Here is a 14147-nt window from a genome sequence, read left to right as displayed (position 1 = left end):
CCAGGGGAGAGTAGACTAAATAGAGGCCTGGAGCCCAGGAGCCTGGCCAGCCTTGCCACACCCTGTTTTAAGAACAGTGTATACACAATGATTTGTAATGTGATACCTGTTTATGGCAGACATTCATAAACTTTTTACATATTCTATTTCCTCACGTGTGCTTGTATCACAATAGTCCAGACTTTCTTTCTTGAACCCTTTCTCTCTCTGGAGGACACTAGATTCTGAACAATTTCATTTTTGTTTTTGAAATCACTGTACAGCTGCTTTGATACTTTGATAATGTACTTTTTATATATTTGCCATCTGTGAATGGCTTTCCTCATTTCACAATCTCTTGAGTTGCCACTAAACTAGCCACAGTTATACTATGTGGTGATGCTACCCATTTAGCAAATGTGGTGTTACATATCTCTGCTTTGTACAGGAGCTCCTCCGTAGCCTTTTTTTTCTGGCATATCCAGTTGGATATTGTTGGGCAAAAGTAGTGTGGTTTTTGAGAAAATTCCTCTTGCGGTTGTTTGTTTTTTGTTGTTGGTGAATTTCTCATTATAAATGAGACAAAGAGAGAGCAACCAAACTGGATATCAATGTGAAGGATCAGGTCTATTCAGTCTGAAATTCTGTTGTTTTTTTTTTTTCCTCTTTTTTTGAAGCCATTCCAGCTCCACTTTAACTAAGTCAATTTTACTTCACATTTAATTTCTTTTTTTTTTTCTTAATGTGTGGTGTCCTTCACAGCAGGAATGGTCCAAGCTTCCTTTTCAAAATCAAGACTTTATTAGACACATAATCAAAACACAGACACAGTATTGTATCCCACAAGGCACTGCACATATTAAACGGGGAATTATCCACAATTTTTTGAGATCACGTATCTTTTGCAATTTAGGTATGAGTTATTCATTGTTGGGTTTTTAGATGTTCACTGTTTATTAAAAATAATCAGGAGGTGGGTTTTTGGGGTTTTTTGTTTGTTTGTAACTTTGCAATTAAAGCATTGGGACCCACAAATAAGTCCCTAAAGAGGCACCTGTGGTGGCGGAGCTGCAAGTTGCAGACCCCTGGCCAAGTCTAATATAGTGAGGATTACTGCGAACTGTATTCACCCTACTTAAAGTTCTACTTCACATTGTCCATGATAACAAATACTCCAGATCTCACCCAAGTATATATTTACAGGCAATCCTTAACTAAATTTAATAAAAGGAGAAAATGAGTTATATATGGTCAAGAGATAAATATAGATACGTGTTAGGTCCTTGGACAGTTTCAGAGTAGAGATGATGAGGCTGCAGATTTGTAAAAGTCTTTCTGGAATCAATTAAAAAGTCTATAGTCAAATAGGCACTCCAGGTATAGGGGCTGTTCAAATTCTTCCATAAATTCCAGTGTAAATACAGAGTAAACACTGAGAACTGTCTCTTGGTTTAGCTTTTCCTTATCCAAGTTTAAGTAGCTGTAAGATAAAAAGGGTCACAACAGAAGATTCCTTTGTAGGTGAGATAAATTTGGTGCTCAAAGGTAATTCCACCCTATGGGCTTTGATGAAAGAGTGAGCTGACTTGATCTTTTCTTTCTCCAGGCAATACACTTAGCCATAGCCATTTAAATCGTCAAACAAGTTTACACAGTTTACTATTCAGAATTACAATTTTCAAAGAGAAATGATATAATATTATTACTCCATGTAACCTTGTTAATAGAGCTTTCTGATCTGGTCAAATTCAGTAATGAAGCATTATGAGACAGGTAGAGGAGTTAGGGTACATCTACATCACAAAGTTCTGGAAATGAAATTAATATTGACAAGCAGAAGTCACCAAAAAAAGTCTCCCAAGTGTGTTTACACGGCCTCCCTCTGTTGACAGATCACATCCACATTTTAAGCTCCACTGTTGACGGAGTGAGAGAATGCATCCCACAGTGGCTGTCAACACCTTCTTTCTCTAGGCACTGTGGGAACACAGAACGGAGCACGGTGCATGTTGGCAACGTGAAAAATGTCCCATGAGGCACCACTTTATTCCCTGCCTCCCCGCCAAGGGCTTCCAGCTCTCTTTCGTGCCATTTGTGAAACTGACAGTCTTTGTTGCACACTCCAGCATCTGCTGTGAGAAATTATGGATCCCACACTTCTCTCCTTTGCTGTGTTCAGTGTCATGAGGACACAATGCAGCAGAGTTATTGTTAAACCTACTGACAGAGAAAGAAGAGGCACAGGTGAATGACACGGAGTGACATGGACAGCAGCAATCTACCGTTGTGTTTGGCTGTCACAGAGTACCTATGCAGTATAGACCATTACCTTTGGGCTGGAAAAACTAGCACTGAATGGTGGGATCACATGCTCATGAGGCTGTGGGATGAAGACCAATAAATACATAATTTTAAGCTGTGCAAAGCAGCCTTCCTGGAGTTGGGTACTGAGCTGGCCACCAAACTGCAATGAAAGGACTCTCAAATGAGGGCTGCTGTCTCAGCAGAGAAGCACGTGGTGATTGTGTAACTGCCCAAAGGCAGATTCAAACCTGGGATCTTTGGTACTTAGGGCAGACACCTCTACAGCTTGAGCTAAAGGCCAGCTGGCTCTCAGTTTAGGCTGTAGAAGACACATTCTTCCTCCATGAAGTGCTGTAGATACCATTACTTGGGACAGTTAATCACACCTAAGTGTGTGGGTTACAACTGCTGGCAGTTCCCAATTGCTACCACTCTGTTGCTGATCACTTTGGGGAGGTGAAGTCTACCCCTGAGGCTGCACTTCTGCAAGGGTGCAGGGCAATAAATCACACTTTGCTGTAGAATACTGACTCTGGAAACTGTAGATGACACAAAAAGTCCTGTGGCACCTTATGTAGATGACACAGTGGCTGGCATTGCAGAAAAGGGCTTTCCTAACTGTGTTGGGGCCACAGATGGCATACATATCCCAATTGCTGCACCAGCCCACCTTGCCACTTCTCACTGGTGTTTCAGGTGCTTTTGGATCACTGCGGGCATTTTACATATCTGCATCTTCAGGAACATTGGCCTGTACAGAAAGCTGCAGATTGGGATTTTCTTTGTAGACCACGGAATTACAGTTGGGGATGTAGAAATGTTTTACCCATTTACCCCTCGGGCTCATGAAACCTTAAATGGGGCACCCGGGCAGCCGTAAGGATCAGTTCAACAACAGGCTGAGCCGATGCCATGGGGTGGTGGAATGTGCCTTTGGCAGACTGAAAGGGAGATGGAGGTGTCTCTGTGGCAGGCTAGACCTTCTGGAGGATCATATCCCCCTGGTTATGGCCTCATGCATTGTTAACACCCTCTGTGTAAAAATAACGGGGACACGTGTGCTGGTGGGTGGAACACTGAGGCACAGCGCCTGGGTACGCAGTTTGAGCAGCCAGACAGTGGGCTGCAAGAGGAGCCCAAAGGGCGCCATTAACCTGGGGGAAAGCTTTGAGGAACCGCTTTGCCAATGAGGGGCGCTGAAACGCTCCTCTTTCGGGTTTGCTTCCCTGCTGCATCCCAGTGCTCCCCCCGGGTACCTCATCCCCCGGTGAGCATGGCACGTGACAGGCTTCCCTCGGGGCCCGAGCCCCTGGTGCGGGCTGTTAGCAGCAGCCAATCGTACCAGTCAATACATTTGCCTTCAGCGACCACCGCGAACCACAGGCACGCGCCGAGGATGAAGGTCTGCCGGGAAGGGCGGCGCGGCGCAGGGCAGGGGAAAGCCTCAGCCCCGTGTGTCGATGCGGCTGTGACAGGGCTGGAGCGCAGGACGTTGATTGACACTGAGCCCCCCCTCCCCGCCCACAACTCACTATTAAGTATCGTCTCACCCTTCGCCGCACCGCTGATCGGCCTATTGTGCAGGTGATTTTATCAGTCCTCGGCATCAGCGTCACACCCGTCGCGTTCCGCGGAGTGGTGACGCTCCGCCCGCCGCCACCGCGCCCGGCAGGGGGCAGCCCGCAGCGGATTGGCCCTGCCGGCAGCCCGTAGCTTCGCGGCGGACCGTGCTCAGCTCCCCGGCAGCGCCCGGCCATGGCCTCCGGCAGCGCCATCCAGATCCCGAGCCGCCTGCCGCTGCTGCTCACCCACGAGGGCGTCCTGCTGCCCGGCTCCACCATGCGCAGCAGCGTGGACTCGCCGCGCAACATGCAGCTGGTGCGCAGCCGGCTGCTGAAGGGCACCTCGCTGAAGAGCACCATCATCGGCGTGGTGCCCAACACCAGCGACCCGGCCTCCGACTGCGACGAGCTGCCCGCCCTGCACAGGTGGGCTCCGGCGCGCCCTCCGCCGGGCTCCCCCATCCACTGAACTTCACCCCTCGCCGTGCGACTGCCGCCTGCCCGGCCGGGGTCCTCGCCCCCCACCCGCTGGGCTGCCCCATATCCTGCCCGTTGCATCCCTCCGTGCGACCGCGCCCGGGCTTCCCGGTCCCTGTCCCGACTCCGCCTGTCCGGCCGGGCTCCCCTATCTCCTCCCTACCCCTTCATCTACCGCCATACGTTCCCTGCCAGGTTGGGCCTTCCCTCCTCTCTCGGGCCCCCCCATCAACACACTGCCCCTGACCAACTCAGGCCTCCATCCCCTGCATCCCACCCCTGCGGGACACGCACCTCTTGCGTGGCTGCACGCCCCATTCCCGTCCCCTGTCTGTGACACCTCTATTACCTGGCTGCCCCCCATTCCTTGCCCCCTCCCGTGACACCCTCCCATCTGGCTGAGGCCCCATTCCATGCTCCTCTACCATCCTCCCACCTACTGAGGTTGGCTCCTCCATTCCTTGCTCTCCCCTGCCACACACTCCCAGCCCAGGCCAGATGGGCTCCCTGGTTCCTTCTCCCCTATGAAACCTCCCCACATGGGTTGGCTCCCCAATTTCCTGCTCTTCTCCCACCATACACACCCCTGTCTTGTTGGTGTTCCTGTTCCCTACCTTTTCCCTGAAACACATACATCTTCCCACCTATGGCCTCATTCCCTGTTCTGCCTCCACCACAAGCCCTGTGCCTAGCGCATTCTCCTTGCTCTGTGCCCAGCCCCCCTTGCTGTAATTCTGATTGAGATGATGTAGGAAAGCATAAAATCATTAATTTTTTTTAACTGAAGTATGCAGCAAAGAATACTGGGTCACTTAAGAATATGGCAATTATTCATGACTTCATGTGGTTGGGCTTGATCCTGGAAACACACACCTGAGTACTTTACTTATCAAAGTCTCATAAGCAAATAGTTGTGTTTTATTGGGATGACTCCTGTGCGTAAGTGTAAGATCTAGCTCATTGATCAGTGGGCCTGCTCCCGTGAGTAAGGACTGACAGGAGCCAACGTTTTGCTTTAATAAGCACTGTACGTGTAACTTTAGACAATACTAAAGTTGCTTCGTTCAGTTGTACAAGTCTAATTCTGTTGCCCTTAAATGGAGTAGCATATGTCTTAAAAATGTTATATGATTGTAAAAGGTCCCAGACTCTGTCAAAGTATTTGACCATTGAAAAGCCACACTGAAGTTATGCAGATTCTTACTCGTAAAAGTAAAGCACGTAACTAATCCCACTGAGTTGAGTTTTAATATTTGTCTTCATAAAATTGCACACAATTTGTGCACACAAATTTGGGCCCTAAATTATGTTTGTTCTTGTTAGCTTTGTTTCTTGAGGTTTTGAGTTGATTTTTTTTTTAATGCAGTGTGAACCGTTGACAAAATAGAAAAATGGTAGAAATGAATGAGTTTGATTGTTGGGGTAAAATGCCCAGCTGAATGCTTGCAAATAACATGAATTTTTGGAATATTTTCAGGATTGGCACTGCGGCACTGGCAGTTCAAGTGGTTGGCAGTAACTGGCCTAAACCACATTACACCTTACTGATTACTGGCCTCTGCAGATTTCAAATCTTGCAGCTGCTGAAAGAAAAACCATATCCCATTGCTGAGGTTGAACAATTGGACCGACTTGAACAATTTACCAACCAAACTAAGTCTGAGGAAGAATTGGGAGAGCTGTCAGAACAGTTCTACAAATATGCAGTGCAGGTTAGTTGCTTTTTTTAGTACTGTTTTCGTATATATATACACACAAATTGTACTTTATTTACACACAATTCAAAGATCCTCTGTTGACCTCTGTGGGAACATCCTGTGTTATGCAACATTTGTTGCAAGATTTGGAACTACATCATTTACCATGAAATAGCAAAGCCTATGCTGTCTCATGACAAAATCAGACTTTTTTGAACTTTAAATAGGCCTTGATAACTTAGGTGTGGCAATACATCACCGTGGCTTAGCAAATCACTGGGACTTGCAGAGCTTGAGTTAAAGGCTCAGGCTTCCTGTACAGTGACTACAGGGAAACCAGTACCTTAAAAGAGAAGAACCCAACACTGCGTGCCTAGAATAAATAGGATTAGCATCATGGTAGATAGCTCCCCAGCTGAACTAGCTGACAGGAGATGCCAAAGACAAGGGTGTTCCAAACCTTGTCCCTCTGAGAGATCAGCGCTTAAATTCAGGCTGCAGAGCGGCACCTCCGTATCTAGTATTTTTAGCTACAAACCCTCTCTCTTGATGTGGGAGAGACCGGTTCAAGTCCTCTCCCCATCTGTGTGGGGAAAAGAGAATTTAACAGCTGTCTGTCATCTTTTAGTTGAATGTCTTAGTCACTTTGCTTTGGGATAGTCTCATGTGAGGCTCCTTAGTCTCACCTGTTGAAACTGTTCTGTGGCTTAACACTGAAAGAATCACTGGGTCAGAGAGAGGGAGAATGAACACATATGAGAATGGCTTTTCAGCCTGGTGGTAAGAGCACTTGTTGGTAGGTGGGAGATCCAGAGTCCAATTTTCCTGTTCAAATGAGTCTTAAACTATTTGTCCACAATGAAGCAGCTTCAATAGGAAAGACTGAGGGAACCGTAAGTCACAATACGTATAACTCAACGGGAGAGCACTTGTCTGAGAGGTGGCAGATCTCTGTTCTCTCTCAAGTGGATAGGGATTTGAGCCAGGGGTCTTCTATGATCATTGTTCCCTGTAAGTTGAGCACTTGGGCAACCACCCAGGAGAGATTGAAATGCCACCCAGGTAATAGCAGAGCACCCACAGCCATCCACAATGGGCAGCATGTGTTTCTGTTGGTGTTTCACATCAACACGTGTCTTGGTGTACATGACAACATTTATTCTGACCATGGAAGGGAAGAAACTTCAGAGGGACCACTGTCCATGAAACAAGGAGTACCCTAACCACTGGTCCAAAAGTTATGGAGGAGGTCCTCCTCAATGTTCCTTCTAATCTTTTCCTTCCATGTGCAGAATACATTTTTATGTGCACTAAGGCATGTGTGAAGGTGCACCACCAATAGAAAAAAGCCTGAGTGGCTATGCAAGTGTACAGCTCATAAGGAACATTGGTCCTATTCCTATCCCCCATCAGCTATTTCATGTTACCTCCACTGTGGTATGTTAGCTCCACCCTCTTCCACCAGAAAAAAAAAACAAATTTAAGACCTCATGGCAATATCCTCGACTGAAGCATTGGCAGCACCGGCACCTCATAGACCATGTCATCGCCCACACTCATATCGGCATGATGTCCTCCTCACACGTGCAATGACTACTGCTGATGACAACTGAACTGATCACCACCTTATTCGATCCATGATGATGATGATTAGGATTATCTCCAAAAGGAAAAGTATGTTCATCTTTTGTTGGTTGTTTCCCCTGACAAAGCTTGAAGGACATTGACAATCCTAATTTGTAGTAATGGGTCTTTGTGTGACCCCATAAATCAATTTGAGAAGGACGGATTTAACTGTACTGGCCACAGAATCATTTGTCTAGTTGTGGTGATTTAGTTTTTATACCTGGCTTTGTTATTTTCATCTGCTTACAGGATTCTTCCCCAAGTCATAGACTTGCATCCTTATTGCATAGGACAGTAAAAGCCACATAATCTGGCATTTGGAGAAGCAGCACACTCTCTATTAACAGCAGTGGGGCCCATGACTCCTGGGCCAGCTGCCCTGCCAGGACCGGTGGAGCGGGGCGAAGCTCCAGTAACTGGCATATACTCATCCCTCGTTTAATGAGTACTTTACTTATGAGTACTCACTAAAATGACAAACTTATATACCTACCTTTATTCGCTATACGAGTGAACTCCCCCCACTTATATGAGCAGTGTCCCTGGCTGTGGGGGCGGTGAGACCCTCAGCTGGAGCCTTCTCCCTCCCTTCCCTCAGACGTGCAGCTGTCTGACAGCCTTTAGGCTGAAGGAACAGAGGGAGAAGGCTCTTTGCCTGGTTCCCTCTCCTGCAGTAGCAGGAATGTGAAACTGACCAACTATGAGCTGATCAGTTTCCTGGCCCCTGTATGCCCTGGAGAGACTGGAACCAGCCTGCCCCTGGTTCCCAGCTCCTGCCACTCTGGCAGCCAGGAAACTGACCAGCCCTGGTGGTTCCTGGCTTCCCTCCCCTTGCAGGAAAATTTGAGTTATGCAGGGGTTGCAGGAACATCTCCTGTGCAACTCTAGGGTTTACTGTATTAGACCCCCCCCTCCCCCCGACCTGCCCTGGAGACCTCCCCCTCGGCCCGGTTTTAACTGCCCCCCACGGTCCCAAACTGCCTTCAGCCTTAAACCCCCCCAGCAGCCACAAACCTCCTTCAGCCTCAGACACCCCCCCTGCATTAGACTCCCTGCAGCCCCAAACTTCCCCCAGTCTTAGACCCCACTCTCCCGGCATCCCTCAAAAGCCCCAGCCTTAGATACTCCTCCTCCTGCAGCCTCTTCACCGGGCCGCTAGGCTGGGTGGCTCTGCTAGCTCTCCTGCTCCCAGCAATTAACTCAAGTGTTAAGGTTTCAGCACCTAGGCATAAGGTAATTGCTATCTCTAGTGATAGAGAGAGCTGCCATCTCCAGCCGTTATCGCTATTGATAGAGATCTATTTGAGGCAGCAGCATTAAGAAACTGCAAATGGCTTCCTTAACAACCACATGCAGCTGGAAACTGTCCAGCTGGCAACCTTTTAAAAAAAATCTAATGGGACCCATGTTTGGGTCCTGACCCATAGGCTGGGAATCCCTGCTCTACATACAGACACTACATTCTGTTTCTGGTGCCAGACTATTCAAATACATCAGAAAAGTACCTAAACTCAACTGGTTTATGTCAAGTTACAAGCCCTTGGAACAAATTGGAGACTTTTACATGTATTTTAATGGGAATGTAGTGTCGCTCTTGTGAGTTTTTGCCTACAAGCAGAAATTTGGGAACCAGTTGTGCTTGTATAGTAAAGGATGAGTGTATTTGATTATTGGGCAACTCCTGTTCCCTCAGTTGCTGGATAATTAAGCTTCTATTTTGTGAAATGTAATCAATTGCCAGTTGCTCAGAGGTCAAGTTAGAATTATTTGTTTGCACAGATTTTATTTCAAGATGTCTTTGAGGCATTTAACCTCCTCTAGTGATTGCCAGAGTTTAAGTTGGTTTTCACGAATTGTTTTGAGAAATGAGTCTCAGTGCTACAGACTTTGTGGCTGGTCTGTCTCAGTTGGATGCAGATGAAATCAGCCTTGGTGCTGACCTAACCAGATTGGTTTCTCCAGGACTTTCATGTTGGAAAGCCAGTTCTGCCATTCAGTGCCCTGCCAGAATTGTAATGGCACTTTTGGTGACCATAAATAATCAGAAATTTTATTTTTTATCTCATTCAAAATATGTCACTTACCAGGAATATTGCAGACCATGGTGCCAAACTGGAGTACTGGCTCAGCTCGCTCAAGAGAGCCAGTGATTGAAGTGCTGAGAGTATTTCTTCCATTACTTTTGTTTTCTTTTGTCTTCTACCAAAGAGCTGACTAGACCTGAAATGTTTAACCTGTGAAATCTAGCAAGATCGCAGCCTTGGTGCTGCGGCTGAATAATGTCAGGAATTTTCGATAGGCTGTTCAAAAGAGCTATATAAATCTTAAATTCATGTTAATATAATATTTTTGAAGGAATAAACGTGATCATTGTCAAGGGTAAGATTTAAACTGTTTATCTTAACCAGACCTCTGTTGTGTCTTAACCATTTAAAAAAAAACATAAAACCTATATAGATGTATTTCCTAAAGAATGCACAACCTCTAGGTATCAGAGAAGGAATCATAACTGTTCTAATCATGCGTTATGCGATCACAAAGGTCTGGTGCAAGGTGAATAGTAGAGTTTTGCTCTTCCTTTCTAATACTGGAAAAGAGGGGATTGAGGAAAGCATTAAGAACTATTATATTTAGGGTCCGTCTCAAATAGGCAAAGAAACTGATGTTTGACAGTTGAGGTAGATGGAGTTAATGCCTTTTAGTTTTTTTGATGACTGTGAAAAAGTGCTGTTTGACTGACTGTGCAAATACGAATCTTTTCCTTTCAACTTTACCAATTATTTCGCGGTTTGTGGGTGCTTACCTTAATAGTAAAACCTGGACAACTCTTTTTACCCCATCAAAAAGAAACACCAGGAAACACTGAAGATTGTTTTCATTTTCTTGTTTCCTCCTTACAGCTGGTTGAAATGTTGGATATGTCTGTCCCTGCAGTTGCTAAGCTGAGACGTCTTTTAGACAATCTGCCCAGAGAAGCTTTACCAGATGTACTGACTTCAATCATCCGCACAACCAACCAAGAAAAGCTTCAGGTGCCTTAAACTTCAAGGGACTTAAGGGTTTAGCATTTCGAGTTCAATCTACTATTAAATAATTTGAGTTACTCATCTCTGGAAATTTTAAAGTGCTAATACTGGGACTGTACTTTAAAAATATTTCCATGTTCAAAACTGTATTGTGCTGTCTTATTGTATACCTGAAATTTGACTTTGTTTGCCTTAAGAGAGTGATCAAATATTTAAATCTCTTTTGTAGAATCATGCGGGTTTTCTTTTCTCTGTTATAACTAAATATACCAAGATTTTTTTCCGCCAAATTGCTTAGACTTATTGCTTACTTAGCTGTAGAGTTGGCAAACTCAGTCTAAAGGTTACTCTTGCAGCATTGTTTGGGTTAGTGCATTTTAATACATTAGCCCAGTTACTTTTGTAAATATTTGTATAAGATAAGATTAGTTGACACGTTGGGGATTCTTAGAAAAGGGGCATAAGTTGATCTGCTTTAATTTCTTTGATATACAGTTACACTGTGAAAATGGAATATAAAATTTCGTATTTATTGGTCTTAGTGATTTCTGTATCCAGTTTGTTCTGTTCATATATAAAAAGTGTTTTGTTTTTCTGCTTCATCGTGCCATGTAACTATTCTGCCACCAGAATTTAATTGAGAGTTCTGTTGATGCGCTGGAGCCCAGTTCTGTTTTCTGCATCCGTATTGATTTGTCAATGCTAACAGTAAAAATTTGTTTCTATTGGTAAAACAAGTTGTAGAAAGTGAAGAGAAGAGAGCACAATATGTTAAGTAAGAAAGTGACATGTAAAAGACTCTCCCTAGCAAGCTGCAAACCCCTAGTGAAAGTGGATTTGCATGTGTTTTCATTACCGTGTGTCAGTTTTACTCGTGCTGCCACTGGTATGCAAGTACATGTTTTAGGGCATGTCTGTTCTGGTATGGCTGTGATCCGAAAAAGTGGGTCTCTCCCATGAAAGCTCACCTAATAAATTTTGTTAGCCTTTATAGTGCTACTTTACTGCTTTTTTGTTTTACGACAGTCATGATGATGAATCGTTGCCATGTTGGCCTCAGCCCTCACACTGGACTCTGCCTCCTTCTGCATGAAAGTAGGCTGGACTTTCTCTATTCCCATGGCAGGTCAAATAGGAGCCCAGTTACTGGTCCGCAGTGAAATATAGAGTACAAAAGAAAGAGGCCAGTCCTTAGCTTTGCTTCCCAAAGCCTTTAGTTGCATGTAGAGTGCATGGAAGTAATCAACAGCTGTCTAATACTTGCTTCCAGGCCATCTGAATGTAGTGGGAAGCACAGAGTAGGAGACATCACCAAGGTGATGGTAGAGGAGCTGAAGTGTGTCAGTTCTAGACTAGCAGCCACATTACTTGTACCCCTCTCTCTCAGATATGCCTGTAGAAGCATTGGGAGCTTGGCCCACCTTTCCTGGTTACCTTGACTCCAGCAGGAAGGGAAGAGAATGTTTAAATAGATTTCAGGGCATTTTGAGCGTGGGGATAGGAACCCCTAATTGGCTCATGGTTGACTTCATTGCCATGCTCTTGACGGATGAATAATTTGTACAGATTAGTAAGTCTCTACATTTTAACCCTGCAAACATAGCAAGTCCAAGCTTGGGGCAGCAGTTAGCTATAAGCTCTCATTGCCTAATAAGAGATGGAGTGCCTAAGCATTCACGTGATCAGTGTGAACAGATTTGGAAATCCAAAGTAAAAATAAAGTAATAGAACCATGGGAAGGTAAACCAGAGGGGAGACTGTGAGGTTAGTGAGGCTGCTGGAAGAAGAGGCCTATTCTCAGAGGGCTAGGTCATGTCCCCAGGTTTAATAATTGAGAAATGACTGCTAATATGGGTTTGCTGCAGTATCCGCCCTACATTAGTGAGACACAAAAAAGAGGCAGGATAAGAGCAGTTTTCTTTTTCTTTCAGTTCCTCAGCTCTGTTGAAATCATTAGTAAGTGTTGAAGCCAGCCTGAAAATGATAGTGCCATTTTAACCTTTTTGAAGTGTTAAAAACTCGGTTACATAGAATTGTGCCCCGGAAACTTCTTTTACTCTGGGAATTTTCTTAAAGCGGGTGCCTGAGGAAAGTGTATTTTTCAGTCAGCGAAAGAAAATAAGGCATTTAATACACCGTTACTTGAACCAGAAACACTGCTGTTGTCTCTTTTTGAAAGTTTCTTCTACTCTCATTGTTTATGTCTACACAATGGCTGGGAGGATGCTTCCCATCTTGAGAAGACACATGCCTAGGGGTACTTGAGTTATGTGCTAAAAACAGCATAAAAGCCTGAGTAGCCTGACTGGTAGCTTAGGACAAGTCACCTGAGTGTGTGCCCAGAGGTGTTGTTCAGGGTTGCTTTTGGATGGGTGACTCAAACTACAACTTGTGCTGCCCTGGCCACGCAGCTATTTTTCATCTGCTAGGTTGAGTGGAGCCATGCATGTCTGTTTACTGGTACTGGGAAGCATCTACTCAGCTTCTGTGTAAACATACAGATTATGTTTTGTCTCCTTTTCTTGTTCACCTCTTATGTTTCCAGCTGCCATTGTGCCAGCTTAAGAACAAACACAAAGAACTAACCAAACTCTGAACTCATTTCATGCATCTGAGATAGGAGCCTTATGTGCCAGTCAGCTGTTACTAATAACTGCTTTCGTATTTTTCTCAAACTGTCTGCTTCAGAACTCTGCTAACAACACATCATTAACCAAGGGAAAATCGGTGTGCTATTGTTACTTATAGACTAACCTTTAAACTGCACAGAAAAATACTGTTAGCTTTTTCACTCTTATTTTCTGCTCTTAGATTTTAGATGCTGTTAGCCTGCAGGAGAGATTCAAGATGACTATACCGTTGCTTGTGAGACAGATTGAAGGCCTGAAGCTGCTTCAAAAAACCAGAAAGCCGAAACAGGATGATGATAAAAGGGTATTGAATTTTAAAAGTGGAATTCTCAAATGCACTTCATGTTATGGTAGAGATGGATAGTTTAAATATAGGCTCCAAGTGGCATCAGAAATTTAACCCACAACTTTAACATTTAATTTCTGTTACCATAATTTTTCATATCAAAGTAATAAACTGTATAAATAATCCAACTCCCATCTTCTACACCAGATGTCTATTTATTTAGATTTTCAGAAAGCGTTGTAAAAGCACCTAGCAAAGCCTCTAAGCACGTGTGATGTCCATTAAAAATTGGTTTATTCAGCATTAAAAATTGGTTTATCGTTTTATGACTGATTTGCTTGTGCAAATTCTGTTTAGCTTTTCTCTAAAACTTTAGAAGTGAAAAATAAATACAGTTTTAAAGCTCGTGGTGAGGCGTCTTCCGGAATGTGTCCTTTATTTCACGACAATTTTAGAATAAAATAATTTCTTAAATTAACATTTTATGCATGAATGAAACAGCCATTCAAACCTGTGTTTATTTTCCAAAACATGGCAGTCTGAACAGGCAGGCACACTTC

The 14147-nt window shown here is 44.5% G+C and overlaps 1 protein-coding gene across 2 annotated transcripts in view; it reads left to right on the top strand.

Moving 5' to 3' along the window:
• The first annotated feature begins 4008 nt into the window (after window positions 1–4008).
• Window positions 4009–14147, top strand: part of LONP2 (lon peptidase 2, peroxisomal) — a 93439-nt gene continuing 83300 nt past the window's right edge. For both annotated transcript variants that reach the window (XR_012647437.1, XM_075008488.1), the window contains exons 1-4: window positions 4009–4271; window positions 5800–6034; window positions 10546–10677; window positions 13483–13605. Coding sequence is in view for 1 of the 2 variants with exons in the window: in XM_075008488.1 (XP_074864589.1) it covers window positions 4039–4271; window positions 5800–6034; window positions 10546–10677; window positions 13483–13605 (723 nt within the window). In the remaining variant the exon portion in view is untranslated. The remainder of the gene's footprint in view (window positions 4272–5799; window positions 6035–10545; window positions 10678–13482; window positions 13606–14147) is intronic.

The sequence above is a fragment of the Carettochelys insculpta genome, chromosome 14 (genome assembly GCF_033958435.1).
Source record: "Carettochelys insculpta isolate YL-2023 chromosome 14, ASM3395843v1, whole genome shotgun sequence".
NCBI classification, from domain to species: domain Eukaryota; kingdom Metazoa; phylum Chordata; order Testudines; family Carettochelyidae; genus Carettochelys; species Carettochelys insculpta.
This window is presented reverse-complemented; position numbering and strand designations above follow the sequence as displayed.